Source organism: Larimichthys crocea, chromosome X (genome assembly GCF_000972845.2).
Source record: "Larimichthys crocea isolate SSNF chromosome X, L_crocea_2.0, whole genome shotgun sequence".
In the NCBI taxonomy this organism is placed as follows: Eukaryota; Metazoa; Chordata; class Actinopteri; family Sciaenidae; genus Larimichthys; species Larimichthys crocea.
Genome location: NC_040020.1, coordinates 39,041,212 through 39,059,817, shown reverse-complemented (window position 1 = coordinate 39,059,817; position 18,606 = coordinate 39,041,212). Strand labels below are relative to the sequence as shown.

At 40.6% G+C, this 18,606-nt stretch overlaps 1 protein-coding gene across 1 annotated transcript; it reads left to right on the top strand.

Moving 5' to 3' along the window:
• The first annotated feature begins 8,286 nt into the window (after positions 1-8,286).
• On the top strand, positions 8,287-18,229 carry adra2c (adrenoceptor alpha 2C). The gene is made up of 2 exons (XM_010734642.3): positions 8,287-10,148; positions 18,148-18,229. Exons 1-2 carry the CDS (start codon positions 8,822-8,824, stop codon positions 18,183-18,185), a joined length of 1,365 nt encoding a protein of 454 aa, XP_010732944.3. The 5' UTR covers positions 8,287-8,821; the 3' UTR covers positions 18,186-18,229.
• Positions 18,230-18,606: the final 377 nt, after the last annotated feature.

The window sequence follows — 18,606 nt, the reverse complement described above, 5'->3', positions numbered from 1 at the left end:
ACCGGTATTGATGATTTCTGCTGTTCATGCGAGAGAGCCAGAAGACACCTGCCAGAGATGGGACAAAAAACTGAAATGATATGTGACCATCTTGTGGCCAGTTATTGTCCGTGAATATAACTCCAAGATGGGTGGAGTTGACCTTGTCGATAGAATGATAAGTTACTATCGCATGAGTGGCCGTACAAAGAAATGGACACTGCGGATGCTAATGCACTTTACAAATCTGGCTTTAGCCAACAGCTGGCTACTGTACCGCAAAGACCTCACTGTATGTGGCACACCAAAGAAGATTACATGCAGTTCTTATAATTTCGTATGGAAGTGGCCATGACCTTTTTGGCTTAGCATGACAATGACAACTCTGACTTTTCAGAGCAGGAAGAAGGGAAAAAGTGTCCAGTGAAGGCAGTGCCCCATGTCTCAGTCTGCAGGAGGGCTAATGCACATCTGCCAGAGGTGGTAAAGGGCACTGCAGAGCAAAATGCTGCTCAGGGAAAACTTGAGTGCAGTGTGTTACATGCAAGGTGTTTCTCTGCTTACAGGCAAATCACAACTGTTAGGTAAAGTTTGAAGTAGCAGTTTTGGAGTGTAAGTGAAATGTTTCATGTTTCATGCCATGTTCAGAAATTAAAATGAACAGTTTCGAGCAGTAACAATGCAAAATGTTTAGAATGTTTTTTACTTTGTTACAGACATACATCTTCTTGCAACTGTTAGCAGCACTTCAAATGAGCCATATTGCACAAGGGGCACAATTCTTGTTTCTCATTTTGTTTTTGCACTCAGGAAAAATGTTGCTGTGTTCTGGCACACAATAAACAGTTTTGTACATTGTTACTCAATTGTGACTTTATTGTGTTCTATAGAAATTTAAAATGAATGTTCTCATATGTGGATATCATTTTTCTCAGAAACTACATCATGTAAAAAGATAATTCTTCTTCTCTCATCAGGTCCCAATCAGCCCAAATAACAAAGAGAAATTAAAAACGCATGCCATGCAAGAGTTCGGGTCTTAGGAGATTAAAATGCATCTTGTTTGGAGCCACGTGAGGAAGACATAGGAAATGGCAGCGCCTTAGATATTCTCCCGTCCTTCGCCGACAATTAATAACAATTAAACTATGTAAACTCTCCGTGAAAGTATAGTTAATGTCATAAGCAGTCAGTACTCCCACACAACTCAAAGTTACCCGGAGTTATAAGGTCTGCTGTACAATGAATCAGGGAAAACGAAGTCTACAAACAAGCTTGAAGACCTCAACTACCATGGAAGCTAACCCTGCTAGCCCCTCCAGCAGTGAAGCTAGCCAGAGAAACAACATGGGGGATATCTTTGCGGAAATTGCAGAGATGAACACAAGTCTGAATAAAGTGGCAAGCGATATATCAACAATCAAATCGGACACAACAGAGCTAAAAAACAATGCTTTGCAAACTCGTCTCAAAGTGGCGGAAAGTCGGATCGGTGACATGAAGGATAACACAGTCAGCATGGCTAATGAAAACAAAGTGCTAAGACAGAAAGTGGAACAAATATGGAGTCGTGTTGATGATCAGGAAAATCAAGGGAGACATAAAAAATAATGGGCTGATTGGATTGAAAGAAGGAAAAGAAACAGGGAATACAATAAAGGAGACACTGAATGAAGGATTGGGACTACAGGGGGATGAGTATGAGATCGAGAGGAGCCACAGAAGTGAGGGGCCAAAGCCAGGTAATAATAATCCACCGCGGGTGACACTGGTGAAATTTCTACGTTATACGGCCCGCCAGAAAGTTTTGATGGCTGTGAAAAAAGAGAGAGGGATACGATGGGAGGACTGTACACGAAGATATGACCAAGGAGAGCGCTGATCAGCGAAGGCGGTTCTCCCTGTTATGGAATTTTCTATCCTTAGGTTACACGAGGTCACGTGGGGGTTCTCAGCAGTATACAGTAAGTTGTCTGGCTTTGGTTGGGAACAGTAGGTGCCAGTCTATCTTAACACTGTGGTGGCCAGGGTCGAAGAGACCTGTTGCTGCCTTCCTAGACATAATAGATAGCTGGCCGTTGACTTTCCAATCTGTGTAAACAGACAACAGTGTCTTCAGACTAGAATATGCTGACAATAACACCTCCATGGGTAAAGGCATTCTCTTTGACTAATTCTGGGCGTATAGTATTTGTGGTGTTATCTTTGGGTTTAAAGTTTATCCACCAGGATGAGTTCGGCAGAATGTGAGACCAACTCATGCACTTCTGACGAACTTTGAGAGTGTCTCTAATTCTCCTTGGCCAAGCGTCAATAAATAATACAGCATAAGACATCAGAGGCTCCTGAACACTTTCTTCCCTCCTGTCCTCACCACTGACCTTTGACTTCAGCAATTTCTCCACAACGTTACCCAATAATGAAGGTTCTGTGGGATCAGCAGGTAAAACACACGCTGGCACACCTGGCAATCCTGAGGTTTACATGGAAAGGGGAGAGGCTGAGCTTTACCGACCTGAAGAAGGCTGAGACCTTTGTTTGGGAAATATCTATTGGGTTTGATAGATATCTGGAGGCTCATAAATCAGAGAGAACAGGAATATACATTTTATTCTCATTCTCACAGATCTTATTCACGAATAGATTTTTTTCTGGTTGGTGGCTCACTTGTTGATTTGGTGATAGACTTCAATATAGGAGTTATAGCAATAACAGACCATGCACCTGTTGAATTACGTATAGATTTGCATTCTGATAAAGATAACGTTGGAAGATGGAGATTAAATACAAGTCTATTACAAGAGGTATCAGAGGGAAATATATAGCTTATAGCTCATGGAAGAAAAAGGACAATAAGAAAAAAGTACAACAATTGGAAGAGGAAATAGAGAATTAAGAGAAGCATTTAGCTGAACAATATGATGAAGAAGGTTTCAGGAAAATCTGTCAACTAAAATTTAAGCTACATTTAAGCTACATGAAATATACTATAAAAAAGCAGACTATCCACTATTTAGGCTCAAAACTAATTTTTTAAAAAAATGGTGAAAAAACTGGACGACTATTGGCAAGACAACTAAAACACTTGGATTCAAATAATACCATTAGAGCAATTAGAACAGATGATAAACCATTTATATCAGCTAACAAAATTAATAAAGTTTTCAAAAAATTCTAGGAAGATTTGTATACGTCCACATGTTCGGCTAGTAACGAAGACTTGAACTCCTTCTTCCAAAAGGTGGAGTTACCACAACTTTCCTCAGAGGAAAAGGATAGTTTGGATACTCCCATAACAGAAGCTGAAGTTAGATGGCTTCCCGGTGGAGTACTATAAGAAATATGTTGATATTCTTTGTCCATTTCACGGGTTTTTCAAGAAGCGTTTCAAATATGGTTCATTATATCATTAATACCAAAAAAAAGACAAGGATTCGATGGACTCAGCTAAATATAGACTGATAAGCCTAAAAAATGTTGACTGCAAAATATTATCCAAGACCCTAGCAATAAGCAAAGCAAAATAAGCAAAATAATAATAACGATCAAGTGGGATTTATAAAACATAGATAAACCCCTGATAACATGAGGAGATTATTACACTTGATTTGGATGAATAGAACGAACCCCCACCCTGTTTCAGCCATATCACTCAATGCGCAGAAAGCGGGTGGAATGGGCTTTTTTATTTGCTACTCTCTCAAAATTTGGGTTTGGGGATAGTTTTTGCAGATGGATAGGAGTCTTATACTTAAACCCTAAGAATTAAGGGAGTCATTGGAGGCGGCAGGGAACACAGATAAACATCCAAGTTAACCGGGATGATACCCACATGCAAATTATGACATAAATAAATTATGTCAGTCAAAGAAGAGAGGGGGTCTGTCATTACCGAACATAAAATATTATAGTGCTGCCTTTGAGATGTCCAAGCTTACAAAACACTGGGATGAAATTGGTGCTGGTCTGGACTGGGTCCTGATTGAGCAGGAACTCACTTCCCCCTTTAAACCCATTGAGGTACTGGCACAAATAGTCAAACATGAGAAAAACAAAATGATCAACCCTATTCTAGAGCATTCAGAAATGGTTTGGCAAGAGGTACATAAGAGATGTAAAATTTATCAGTATACTCAAAAATATGCACCCATATGGCATAATCCAAAAATAAAGATAGAAAGACAGGCTATCTATTGGGCTCAGTGGTTAAGAAAAGATTTTAAAATTATAGATGATTTATTTGAAAATGGTAATTTTCTTTCATATACAGATTCAAGGAAAAATTTCACTTAGAGGGCAGAGGCCACTTTTGGAAATATTTACAAATTAGACACTGTATTAAAGAAGTTGTTCCCGTTGGTCAGGATAAGGGTCCAGTTGAGTGTTATTTGCAGCTACCTAAAATGCATCATAAAGCATCAAAATGGTATGAAATGTGTCCTTGGACAAACAGTAATGGTTGTAGTAATCTCAAGCGGATATGGGAGAAGGATTTGTCTTGTACTCTGGATGAAAAAACATAGGAGGGGATTCTTTCCAACAATGAAAAATATGTAAGAGTAGCCAGAAGCAAATTTATTCAGTATAAAATAATTCACAGATATTATTTTACCCCATCAAGACTAAATAGAATAGGTTTGCTTAACAATGATCTTTGCTGGAAGTGTGGGGAAAAAAGTGACACATTTGTACATACATTATGGGAATGTTCTTAGATCTTCCCCCTGTGGGAAAATGTTTTAGATCATATAGCCAAATGGCTGAATTGTGAACTTCCCAGATCGCCAAGACTATGTCTCCTAGGAGACAAAACAATGGTACCACACTTAAACAAACATATTTTTGGAATCTTAAAAACTGGCCTAATGATTTGTGCATGGACAATTTTAAGGTGTTGGAAAGAGCCTCAAGCTCCCACACTGAATATGTGGAGAACTCAGATGATGGAAACTGTTGCATGTGAGAAAATGTTGGGGAGATTAAACAGTGAAAATTATATGACAAACGAACAGTGGGAGAGTTTTGGTGTATGTATATCTAAAGAGAACAGCTAAACCAAGTATGGATATTCTTATTGTTTTGTATTGATATGTTTTACATTAAGGCCATACACTCTGTCTGAATAATGGACCGACCCTCACATCCGAATGTATGTTATTTATTGAACTGCCTATGTTTTGTTCTTTTTGGTTGTTTCTCTTTTTCGTTGCCCTCCTTTCTGTCTGTTTTACTTGTTCATATGTATGGTTGTTTGTTTCCTGTTTATAATTATGAAAAATAATAAAAAACTCTAAAAAAAAAAAAAAAAAAGCATCCTGCTTGATACCCGGTCATTGTGGAAGTGCTGGCGAATCTCCCTGGAAAGAACATGAGGTTGAGAAAGACAACAATGTCAGATATAAAATATAGCTCTGACTTTAACTATAGCTCCCTGTGGCTTTTTAAATCTCTCTGTACCATAGTAGTTCTGACAGTCACACACACATAACTATAAATAAAGAAGCAAAGGTGAGATACTGAATGACTTGGATAGTCTTGAGAGATAGAAGCTTCTTTTAAAATGAGATATGGTGAGCTAGGGAACAAACATTGACCGCACCAACTTTATCTTTGAGTTTGATAGATTTAGGATTAAAATGACCAAAAAACATTTTAAACAGCCCAAGAAATCCAAATAAACAATTCCACTGATCTTATTTCACTGTTGTTCCAACAAAGTAATTTGTCACAGAAAAGCGAGGCACTAGATAAGAAGCGGGCCCTGTTCTATGAGGTGATGCTAGCAAGAGAGAAACTCCCCTGGGCTATATGTTACTCCACTGAACTATTTGTTCTCGGCTCTATAGATGCCTGCCCAGGTAGCACTGCCATTTGTCACTGTCAGCAGCTGGTGCCATACCTCCCTTTATGGCAGTGTTATATGGAAACAACTGCATATTAGGCAGGGCGGGATAATTAGAAGTGGCTGTCATTACCAGTAACTGGGTTGATTTCTTTAGGGAATAACCTTTGTTAGCAAGTGGCTTATTTTTTATACTGTGCTCTTGTTGTACATTCATGCACACTATATACAAATAGAGGATTAAGTGCTCATAAGCAGGAGGTAGATGCCTGTGGCATTATGTACTATAAGGAGCTGAGGGTGTGATGGAATGCAATAACTGGACTGGTCACTCGTATTGGATTTCAATGGACCACAAAAAGCTGGTCATGTTACCTTGTGAGAACACATCAGGTGTTATTAGGTTTGTGAAGCTCTATTAGGTGAATCATATTAGGCTCATATTGCTTCTCCCTTTCCCCTTTAATAGCAAGCTCTGGGTGCTCCCCTGTTTTCACTTCCACAAATGCTGCAGTGTAGCACTGAAATAAAAAGTGCAGATGACTGCAAACCAACAGCCTCCCTGTTACAAGGAGCAAACATGGGACATTCTTTGTACAACTGTATGACTCAAGCAGAATAATAAAGCACAAAACAGCACAAAAATGAGGATGATTCAGTATGTCACTAGTTTGAAAACAGCAAAAAAGTTTTTGTCTTCCGACCACTCAAAGCGATTTATTAACCCATTCACACACATGTATACACTGATGGCACTGACTGCCATGCAAGGTGCCAACTGCTCATCAGTTTGAAGAGCTAACCATTCATACATACAGTATTCACACACCGATGGCGCAGCCCTCGGGAGCAATTTGGGGTTCAGTATCTTGCCCAAGGACGCTTCGATATGCAGACTGGAGGGGATCGAACCGCCGATCTTCTGATTAGTGGACAAACCACAGCCGCCCGCAAAAAAAATCAATCAAAACAGTCTCCTTGACAGCCAAAAGCTGGCTACTGGCTAGTACTGTTGCAGTAGGAGCCAACTTATTCCCTCAGAGCAAAGCACAATGTTAGAAACGAAAAGAAAAGGGCTTGGTAATGGTGGAGATCGCTCACTGGTGCCCCAATTACATGGACAGAGCTGTGGCCCCGGGACACGACTTAATGACCATAATAAGGCCTGTCTGTTTCTTCAAAATCAGCTTAGAGTGCATCCACGCTGACCTACAGGATCACTCTAGCCTTAGTTCAATTTAAACAGGCAGCATGAGAAGGAGCAGGGGGTTTTGGGGATGGGTGGGGGAGACAAGTCAGAGACTGTCCCCCACCCTGACTGTGTTTCCCAGGTGAATGAACCACAACCCCCTGAGCTCTACTCATTCCACCTCATAGCCTTGATGAGGATCAATTTGGACTTGAGCATTTCTTGCGGCTGTGGGTGCTCTTTAAATCAGTATGGCTGAGTGCTCCGTGATTAATGACAGGGACTTAGCTGGGAGGCTGGTCAATAAACGCACTGATAAAGGAACTTAATACCAGGCTATATGCCAAAGGGGAGAGAGGCTTTCTCCTGGCAGCAGAACCAGCCAGATCAGAGGGGGTTAACAGGAGCCAAAAAAGGTAGAAAAAGTTGCACGTGTGTTCTCATGGGAAATGAGCACACAAATAAATAACTAGTGACAAAATACCTGGAAGTCATAGTCATGATAAATACACCCAGTTATTGCTTTGATAAAGCCCACCCAGTGCATGTACACATGACTTTTACTCATTAATCATTGTATCATGCAAGCCCCATTATGTTCTGTAAGCTTACTGTGCAGATGATTTATAGCGTTTGATACCCCCCAAAAGCAGAATACTTCTCAGCCCCATCGGAACATGACAAATGCACCATGTAATCCTGTAATCTTCTTATCAACACAATTACCACAAACCACAAACACACAAACCAACAATGGCAGGAGAGTACAGGCGATGGATAGGAACTTTCCACAGCAAGGTCACGTGAGCTCTTATTGTTTAGGGCAAATGTTAATAATATTTATTCACCTGATGCCTGAGTAGATATTGCATATCTAATATTGTTTATATTTATGGTGTGTGATCGCCTATTTGTCCCTCCGGGGCTGGCTGTTACAATACTGACCTCCAGTGTGCGCACAGAAGGACAGAGCAGAGCGCGTTCCGCTCGCTGTCAGTCTGTGCGTTTCGACAGCAATGTGACATCCTCCAACAAGCCCCTACTGACTTTATCGAATAAATCACGCTCGAAATGCCGAAATGGTCCTGCAAAAGTCAAAACAGGAGATGGATTCACTGAGCAGTGGTACGACGCACCAGTTTGTGCCGACCACAATCTGGACACATTATTATAAGCCCTACTCCAGTAGCAGCAGCAGCAGCAGCCTACATCGATCCTATTAAATATTGGCAAATATTGGCAAATATTGGCAAATCGATTATTTTAAAAAAACACTTTAATGCATTATAGTTTGCTCGCTTGTTTCACTTTTTTCATCTCATCCTTCCACAATCATCGCTCTCATCTCTTCTCCGCGGCAGACCAGGTCCCTGCCAGTTTTTTTTTTTCTAATGTAGAAAAAAGAAGAAAAAAGGAAAAGAAGACACGTGGTTGTTACAAACCTCTCGCAGGACACAGCGGGGAGGCGGAGGTGGAGAGATGCGGACGCAGTCGGGATGGGAGAGGACGCGTTGAGGAGGGAGCCCGAACCATGGACATTCTGCTGCTGAGCAGCCTGCATGTTTTTGGATAAATACTTTGCATATTGCGTTTCCTCTCTTTCTCTCCATCCCTCTGTCTTTTGCCAAATGACTTGCAGGATGTGGAAGACTGCAGGTGAGAAGAGAAGAAAAAATGTCATTTTCTGTAGATTTCTGTAGTGAAATGTGCGCTCAAGTCTTAATGGGATTTTTCTACAGATTATTTACGCACATTTCATATTTTTAAAAGTCATACCTTGACAAAAAAAGAAAAAAGAAGAGAGACCCAGAATGGATTTCTTTAATAGCTCCAGCCTGGAGGACAGGATAGAGGCAGAAAATAGCTCCTCTAATTCCACTTCTCAGAGCCAGTACACCCAGCTCGCTATCTGGGGTCTGGCAGGACTTGTCAGTTTTTTGATTTTGTTTACAATAGTCGGGAACGTTTTGGTCGTTATTGCCGTTTTAACGAGCAGAGCTCTGAAACCACCCCAGAACCTTTTTCTCGTCTCCCTGGCTAGTGCGGACATACTTGTAGCCACCCTAGTCATGCCCTTTTCTCTGGCAAATGAACTCATGGGCTACTGGTTTTTTGGCAAAATTTGGTGTGACATCTACCTGGCTTTGGACGTTTTGTTCTGCACCTCTTCTATTGTTCACCTGTGCGCTATTAGTTTGGACAGATACTGGTCAGTGACACAGGCGGTAGAGTATAACTTAAAGAGAACACCTAAAAGAGTTAAAGGCATGATTGTCGTGGTGTGGTTGATCTCAGCTGTTATCTCCTTCCCACCATTGATATCAATGGACAGGAGCAGCAATGAAGCCAGTCCCCAGTGTATCCTGAATGATGAAACCTGGTACATTCTCTACTCCAGTATTGGCTCATTCTTTGCCCCCTGTGTCATCATGATCCTAGTCTATATCCGGATCTACCAAGTGGCAAAGACCAGAACCAGAACAATGTCAGAGAAAAAGAGGGATGTGGACTCGCCCCTGGAGAATGGGATGGACAAAGCTGAACCGGGCAAAGGAGGGTCATTAAAGTCCGCCAGAGGTGGAAGTGTGAAAGACCAGGAACGTGAGAACGGGCACTGCCAAGATCAGGCAGTTGGATCCCCCCTACCGAACGAGCCGAAACATCCACCGGCAGACCACGATGATGACTTTGAGGACAGCAGCTCATCAGACGAGAAACCTAAAAAAAATTCCAGTTCCTCCAAACATCACCACGATGACAGGAAAGACAGGAAGTCCAGCAGGAAAAGTAGCTCCGCCTCTAAATACTCCAGCAGAAAGTCACGTGCCAGTTCCAAGTCTATGGAGCTGTTCTCATCTCGCCGCAAACGCAGGAGCACCGTCAATCGGAAGAAAGTCTCCGCCGCTCGGGAGAAGCGCTTCACCTTCGTTCTCGCCGTCGTCATGGGCGTTTTTGTCGTGTGCTGGTTCCCGTTCTTCTTTTCCTACAGCCTGTACGGAATCTGCCGGGACCCATGCCAGATCCCAGAGACGCTGTTCAAATTCTTTTTCTGGATTGGCTACTGTAACAGCTCTCTAAACCCAGTCATCTACACAATCTTCAACCAGGACTTCCGCAGAGCGTTCCAGAAAATCCTCTGTAAGTCATGGAAACGTTCTTTCTGAATGCTCCCTGCATGGATGGGGTTGTAATAGACATTTTACTCGACAGACATAAATTTAAATGGTTCTGAGCTGTAGGATAAAGTGCTGGCCTGGGGAGGGGCTCTCACATTGTACACTTTCAGGGATTTCACCAGAAATGCAGGGATGTTTAACGGATCAAAGGATTGAACGATGGGGCAGAAAAGGGGTTTAAAATACAAGAGTAAGCTCACTGATAATACCCACAGAGGAAGCTCTTATTTAACAACCATCCTGACTGCTTTGGGACTCTGATGTGGGCTTTGGCTTATTCCCCCTCCTCAATGACTTCTTTTCCCTTCATTTAAGTACAATAAACTTACTCATAACAGTTACTGTGATGCATGCACGCCACAGTGGCTAAACTTGCATGAACTGCACAGGAGGCAAAGGGTTTACAAAGACACCTGATTTATAATGTGACCTCATTCACCGATTATAATGCGAAGGCCTTGACAATCTCCACACAACCGCTGTTTGTGAGGTTAGACAGTGTTATGTATCTTCTCTCTCCGTCTCTTACTCTGTTTTTCTCTACCTTTTTATGACGTCACACTCTCAACGTGAGAACCAATGGGACGAAGGGGCTCCTTGCTTACTGTTTCAGTAGCAAAACCGTTCACAAAAAAACAGACAAACAAACAAACAAAAAAAAAGATTCATCCTTAAAACTACAAAGTCACATTTCTGCTTCAGTGTTCTCTGTGTGGCTCAGAAGTGTCTGAACTGGAAACCGCAGTGTAAACTTTTTACTGGGACGTGTGTCTATTGTGAACGTGGCTTGGATGGTGTCATGTACAGTCGAGTGGCATCATGGCCAATTTCCTCTTGCAGGCAAGTGTTTTCACCATCCCCTGAGAGAATATATGTAATCCAGCCGTACTGCAGATGGGCACCTACTGAGGCTTTCACTGTGTGTGTGTGTGTGTGTGTGTGTGTGTGTGTGAAAGGAAAAGAGAGGACTAAGTATATAACATGTGGAATTGTGTTGTGATAAAGTGAGCCACAGAGTTTACTGCATCTTAACCGAACTACCAGTTAGTGATTATTTGTGTGTGTGTGTGTGTGTGTGCTCTCTCAAATGGCCTGATTCTTTGTGGTCAAGTGTCTTTCGATTCTCCTCCATCCTATTTTCTGTCACAAATCTTCTCTCTCCCCTACAGCCACAAAAAGTACTTAGCCGCAGTAAAAAAAAAACATGCTATCACTCTGTCGTCATGTCTGCTGCACACGCACACACTTACACACATCATTATTATTATTAATATACACATGAAGACGTACAAAGACTTATACAGATAGTATTTTCATTCATTTTTATTTTCCATTTCAAGCATTTGTAGCCAGAAGGGCTAATGCTTTTTTTCTTGTGTAAATAATTGAAGACAGTACAGTACTATTGTGTGGTGCCTCATAATCACACATATATCAACATGGTAGAAAATGTATTGTTTGTATAATGAACAACGCTCTGAAAGATTTTCATGTTACAACAAACCTTTGTCCTTTTCTAAAAGAACAAGTGTTTACTTCTCTGCTTTGAGCACATTCAAGATCAAATAAAGAAATGTTGTTTGAAAATTCCAAGAGTGCAAGACTGCATTCTTCATCATTTTATTGTTGTGCTACTGTTGTTGTTTTTTTTTAAATTGTTCATACTGTCAGAATCAGAATCAGAATCAGAAATACTTTAATAATCCCAGGGGGAAATTATTTTTTGTTACTATACTCCAGTATAACACGTAACTATCTATGAACTATATATATATATATATATATATATAAAAAGGGGAGGGATGGACAGGACAGATTACGTCTAATAAAGGTCCGCCTTAAAATGAGTGGGAAACCGAAATTGTGTTAATTTCATAATGTCAGATCTAGGTGTATCAAAACTGCAACATTTCATTCATAGATGTTTGTCAGGTTTCAAATTCACAATATAAAACAACCACTTCTTTATAGTATCCTGAACAACAACCAACTGAAACAATTGTACAATGAAAGGAAACTCCCAAACAGGGGTACTTGTACTGTACCTAATGGGGTACTTCTGCAGTTGGACGCAGTACAGTACAGTACAGTGAACAGTGTTAACTTTGGCAGCTATTTTGGATTATTTTAGACAAAAATGTTTATGAGTTACATATTAGGTCATTTTATCCTTAATAGTTTTAGTTAATAAAAAGTCATTACACTTTTAGTCCAAATGTTTTCCCTTTTTCTCTTCAGCATTGTGGTGCATGTATGTGTGTGTGGGAGAGAGAACGAAAAAGAGACATGTCGTTAATGAAGGGGTACTTCTTTTGTTGCTATTCAACAATAAAGAACTCATTTGGAACAATCAGTCTGTTAATTTAGCCTAGATTCTTCTCTCTACTGTACTGTGCTGTGGGCGGGCGACAAAAGAAAAGAGAGTGCTCCCTAGTTGCTCCCAGCAGCAGGATCAGCCCCTCTGAGAGCGATGTGCTGTTCAGTCCTCACAATTGTGTTACTATAATGCTATAATGTCTGCAGATGGATCGGGTGGACGTGGGTCTTAAAAATCTCCGACGGATCTCCGATCAGGGTTTACTGGGGGAAAATATTGTGCATTTTGTCTGATAGCCCAATATTTTAGTCCTGTCTCATCAACAAAAACAAACTACGAAAACAAAACACTGACAACTAAAGTAAAAAATGATTCTGTAAACAAGTCTTTTGTATATTTGTCACTATAACCAGTGTCCTTAATAGGCTGACTCCACAGGACCAGTCAGATGCAACACTACATGTTGTGATTGAGATTGTATGAAAACTGTGGAAAAAAAGACTTTACTTTGAACTAGGAAAATAGAGACCAAGCCTAAACATCAACAGTCTTGTATAAAAACACATTTAACAGTATCTGCTTTTACCTAATTAATAGTGCATAAACCACAGTGGCTTAGACCACTCACTGTCTTGTGAGCATGAGCTACAGACATGCACAGCTAGTGTATATACTGCTAACATTAGTTATATCAGAACTGGAACTTTCTTTACTGAAAGAAGAGCAAATAATGGCACTGAAGGTGTTCATTGATCTGATTGGTTGAAGTTTGCCTGTGGTAGATGGTGAAAGACAGATGGTTCATCCAGTCACCTGCCTATTATTTCTTTTTGAAAACACCTAGCCTTTTCCAAACAGTTTCCAATGACGACTTCTCAGATGGATCTGCGTAATAAACCCTCTGATGCAGTCAGGTTAGCAGCCTGTGATTCTAGTATAAAAATGTTGTGAATATTGTGAATGCGATGACTTATGACAGCATGCAGGACTTTCTAATGAATGAATCATGAAACACTGGACATGATGGTATACTGTCCGTTGTGCCAATGGATGGTACTCACATGAGGTTAGCCTTGATGTTGAGGTCCTTCCTCTTCATCCAGATCCACTGGCTGCTTCTTTCGGCCGCTTTAGAGAGTGATCTGACTGTCTGCCGCACAACCTGTCCATGGATGCCCAGGTCTTTCAGCAGCTTGATGGTGGACGAAGCCACAATGAAGCTGATATTGCTAGCCTCCAACTCAGCCCGATACTCGGTCATACCCAAGCAAGAGCTTGATTGATGACTGTGCAGGAAAATGTTTAAAATTGAAAATCTTTTGGAAATGAGGCTCATAAGAGAACACACTCATAACATTGCTAAGCTGCTTTCTCGACAGGCTGAGCAGACAAAATGAGACTTTGCAGTGTTCACACTAATGGGATCAGAGTCAGAGTCAAAACAAACAGTCTTTCTGTCTTTTTCACACCACACACAAGAAGATGAGAAATAACTTGTATTGTCTGCTCAGTTTGATTTGGTTTACAAAAGATGTACATTGTCATTTGAATGACATGGTAGAAGCTGTTTTATCCTGTTCAAAGCTGTTCCTGGTTCTCCCACTGTCTGAGACCCTGTAGTCATTTATAGGTGTAAACAATATCTTTTCTGCTTGTGCATAGTATATTCTCCAGAGATATTATGTACTGGCCACACCGCATTTGTACACTGTGTCATACCCAAGAGTGCTTTCACAAAGGCTGATGGGCGGTTAGGAGCAGACTGTGTGGTTGCATTAAATTAAATCAAATGCCCCAGTTTCATTTTTATTTTCATGCAACTTCTCCACCTTCTACCAAGCTTCAATAAAAGTTACTGGAGAAGTGAAATCACACAATTAATCTATCCCACTGATATAAAAATTGTTTTTGTGTTTAGTAACCAAGCCCCACTGCACCAGGTATGAGCAGGGGTTAACAACAGCCTCTGCTTTTACTGATAATGGAGTGTATGTAATTGTGTATGTATGTGTGCTGGGAAACACCACTCACTGGAGACCGTCTAATCCAATAAAAGGTCAGATTTGGGTAAGAGGTTACCAGGAAGTCTGGACCCAGACAAGAAATACACTCCTCCTCTCTCTCTCTCTCTGTCTGCCTCATGCTTATTTATTTATCCCCTGAAAACTGACTAGAGTCGCCTTCTTGAACAAGCAAAATGAATTTAGTCATCGCTGTCCCTCCCTCATCAAAGTGTTTATGACTTGCTGTGTCAGCAGGTCACCTCATCACACTACTGGTAGTTTGCTCCTGTGCTGCAAATCTGAAGCAGAACCCATCGAATGATCCCGAAAAAAGCACAGATGGAGATGGACTCTGCACTGTCTCACCTTATATCTTCTTTTAACTCAAGTCTTTGAAGATGCTGCTGGCCTCAAGGGACATAAACAAGAACCAAATACACGTTTCCTTCATCATCAGCATATATGTTAATGCAAAGCGCCTAATTTGTTTAAGATCGCTGTATCATCCGCAAGACTCTTGCTAAATTGTTCATTCTTGAGTTTGATGATTTTGCTGCAGATCAGAGAAGAACACTCCAACACAAAGACCCAGGATAAAAGATGAATGTATTCATGAATCAAGCTTCAACAGCATCGTTCCATAAATCCTTTAAGTCCTTAACTGTGTAGCCTTCCACTATGATAATGTCTTCAACTCAGCCTGACCTCCCAAATCCCCCCGTCTTCTCTGCCTCCTTCACACATGTCACAGCTCATTTCAGCAGATCTGTATGAGTGCTCAGTGGGCGGGAAGTGGCAAATCAGCACAGGCCAGATTGTAAATTATTTCATCTTTGTACATTATGTTGTGGTTCTGAATTTGAATGTGGCAGAGGTTCAGTTTCATGCAAACGGACAGTGTATGTTTTTCTAGGGGACTTGAGGGGATCTGAGGTATAAATACGAGGACTTGAGTTTTATGAATCAATGGAAAATTAAATTAACAATGTCTCTGACCTTCTCTACCTTTTTAAACCCATATTGGCTCCTTTGCCAATTTTCCCTCTCACACTATAAAACACCTTATACAGTTTGAACTTCACCAGCTTTTCTCTGCTCACCACTGCACCTCACCCCACCTTATGCCTTCTACTTGTAACACAATCTTTAGACACACCAACCAGAGAAAAAAAAACTTACATACAGTAACTGACCTACTGTGAATATACCAACATTAAAGGAATGGTTAGACATTTTTAGAAATATGTTTTCTCATTATCTTCGGTCTCAGTTGAGAAGAATTCTGCGCATCAAGTGTGAAGCTGGAGCCAAGAGGCAATTAGCTTAGCTTAGCAGAAATATAAGAAAAAGCTTACTTAGCTCTTTCCATTGTTCTGAAATATTGCTAACAACACCTCTAAAGCTCACTAATTAACACATTATATCCTTATCTGGAGAACAAAAGCAGTGTGCAATGACTTTAAGGCCAGGCAAATTGCATCTCTAAAGTTCAGTGAATCACTGAGATTCTGATCTCTAGTCTTGTATTTAATTAATGAGAACTGGACACAGTTTTTGTTTTTGGACTAAATGGATCAAATTCTGGTAGAATTGAGTGGAACTGATCTTCTCATCTTATTCACAGCAAGAAAAGCAAATAAATACATTCCCAGAAATGTCGAATTGCTTTTCATGGATGAAACATACAAAAAGACAAACAAACACACACACATACCTGGATCTAAACACATACACACAGATAAAAAGGACTTAAGGCAGTCCATCAGTATGAGAGATGTACTACAAAGATGTGACAGTGGATGAAACCGCAGACAGCCACCTCTCTCTCTCTCTGTTGTTTAGTGCACAGAGTTCTGGGAAGGATAAAGGATTATGTAATGGATTTCATTCAATGTTGCCTTTAAGCAAAGAGTGTGCAATTGACATGCTTTCTATCAGTGGTGCAACAACTAGAGGTGCGGCAGCTGGAAGGTAAATACAAACGAGAAACTGAAGGTGAATATAGGAGTATATATTTGATTAATAAAATACAAAGTCAGGAAAGAATTATAATTATATTTCAGTGGTGCAAAGATAAGTTGGTAGGTAAAGGTATGGAACACAGGTGACAAAGTTGCAGGGAAAAATCAGTCATCTAATCAATCATCGCATCCTATTTCTTGCACACCATCTGCCATCAGTCTCACACTCCACATGGTATATCAACCTATGTCTTTCACCCTCTTTTTCTCTTCTCCTCTATCAATCTATGCCTTCTCCTCAGTCTGACAGCAGCCATCCATTCTGTGAGCTTCTGCTCTACTTGCACAACAGATCAGGAGTGGTGTGTACACACACACACACACACACACACACACACACACACACACACACACACACACACACACACACACACACACACACACACACACACACAGGTTGGAGTAAATACACCTCTAGCTCCTACTGTAGTTTTAGTACATAGGCAATTGCCTTTTGTCCTTCTAATAATAGTCGGTCTTGATAACGTTTTCTTTAGCTGAATCAGTCCAATTAAATGCTTTAATTCAAGAAAAAGACAAAAAGTCTCTCTGGATTGCATTTTAACAGCAAAGACATTGATAGGTATTTCACAGGGGAATAGCACCTATTAACTTCTAACAGCACGGCCAGATGGTCAACTCTAATTGTTTTTTCTCCCTTGTGTTTTAGCCTCCACAAAGTGCTCCTCACTCAAAACCTACAACCAGCCTCACCAAGGGACATAAATAAGACATTCTATTTTATTTTGTGGACATGGACTCTCAAGATATATTTTCTACATTTATACACAGAAGTTAATGCATTTGACTTCTGTAAAAGTGTAGAGGAAAAGTATGGTTGGAGAGTGAAAAGGTTGATGGAGATAGTGAATAAGGGGCAATCATTTATTTAAAGCTCCAAATTTAATTTTCGTTTCAGAGTCTCAAAAGATTCTGCAGCCATGCTCTGTGAGGCTGTACTTACTGGCACAGTGGCGTGTTTAGCTAATTGTTGACGTCAGCATCGTAACATGGTCACAGTGACAATGCTGACTTGCCCATGTTAGCAGGTACGTCTACATTGGTAGACATAATTCAGTTCAATTCAATTTTATTTATATAGACATAGAGAGAGAAAAAACCCTTTCAACGATGTCTCAACCCCATGGTGAGACATTTCACTCAAAAAATATGATCCTCGTGATGGTGCTACAGGAAGCAGATCGCTAAAGTTATTAGGATTTATCATCTTGGAACCATCAATGTCAGTGGACCAATCACCCGACTGACAGACAGATATTGCATTCATAGAGCCCTGCCATGCTAGAATGTTTCAAAATACATGTGAATTGAAAAATGTATGGTAGCTCAAATATCTCTCCCATTTCACTTTGGACAAAAGCTGTGTACACTATTTATCTTTGTCCAGAGACATGAGTTTTATCATTGGCTGCTCATGGCTCTATATTTCATCTCTGTATTGCATTTAGAAATGTCTTTCACATGCTCTCATGACTGGCTGTCTCCATCTAGCAGCCGTACACCCTCAGGGGCAGAGGTTCATTCCCCGCTCCTGTTTTCTATTCTGTCCGATCCATCCATCTCATCCCCTTCTGACACCATTCCTCTCTGTTTGTACAGTACAAGTGATGGAGAAAATGAAAGATGACTCCTTATAGATGACCTCAAACAAAGCAATCAGAAGGAAGGCTGTCCATTAGAGATGACGACGCTGTTAGACAAATCAGAATATGACTTGATGAGTGGTGAAGTCGGCATTTATTTTACACACATTACGCTTAACAGAATTTAGATTGAGTTTTGTCTTGATGTGCCTTTGAAAAAGAAGATAGGCTGAATGAGGTGTTGTACTGTAATTGTTTCTGTTAGCTGTCAGTTGGCTCATTACTACATGGTGGACACAGTCACACACACAGAAAGTTCTGGCTTAATGTCAAACTTGAAATCCTGAATCAAATTGTGGCTCTTGCCCAGAGTTTATTAAAATGATCAAAAAGTTTCTTCAAATTATACCTGGTTATACCTTCTTGTCAAAAAGGAGACGTTTCTCCTTCAGTGGCTTACATCCTTTGCCTTTTC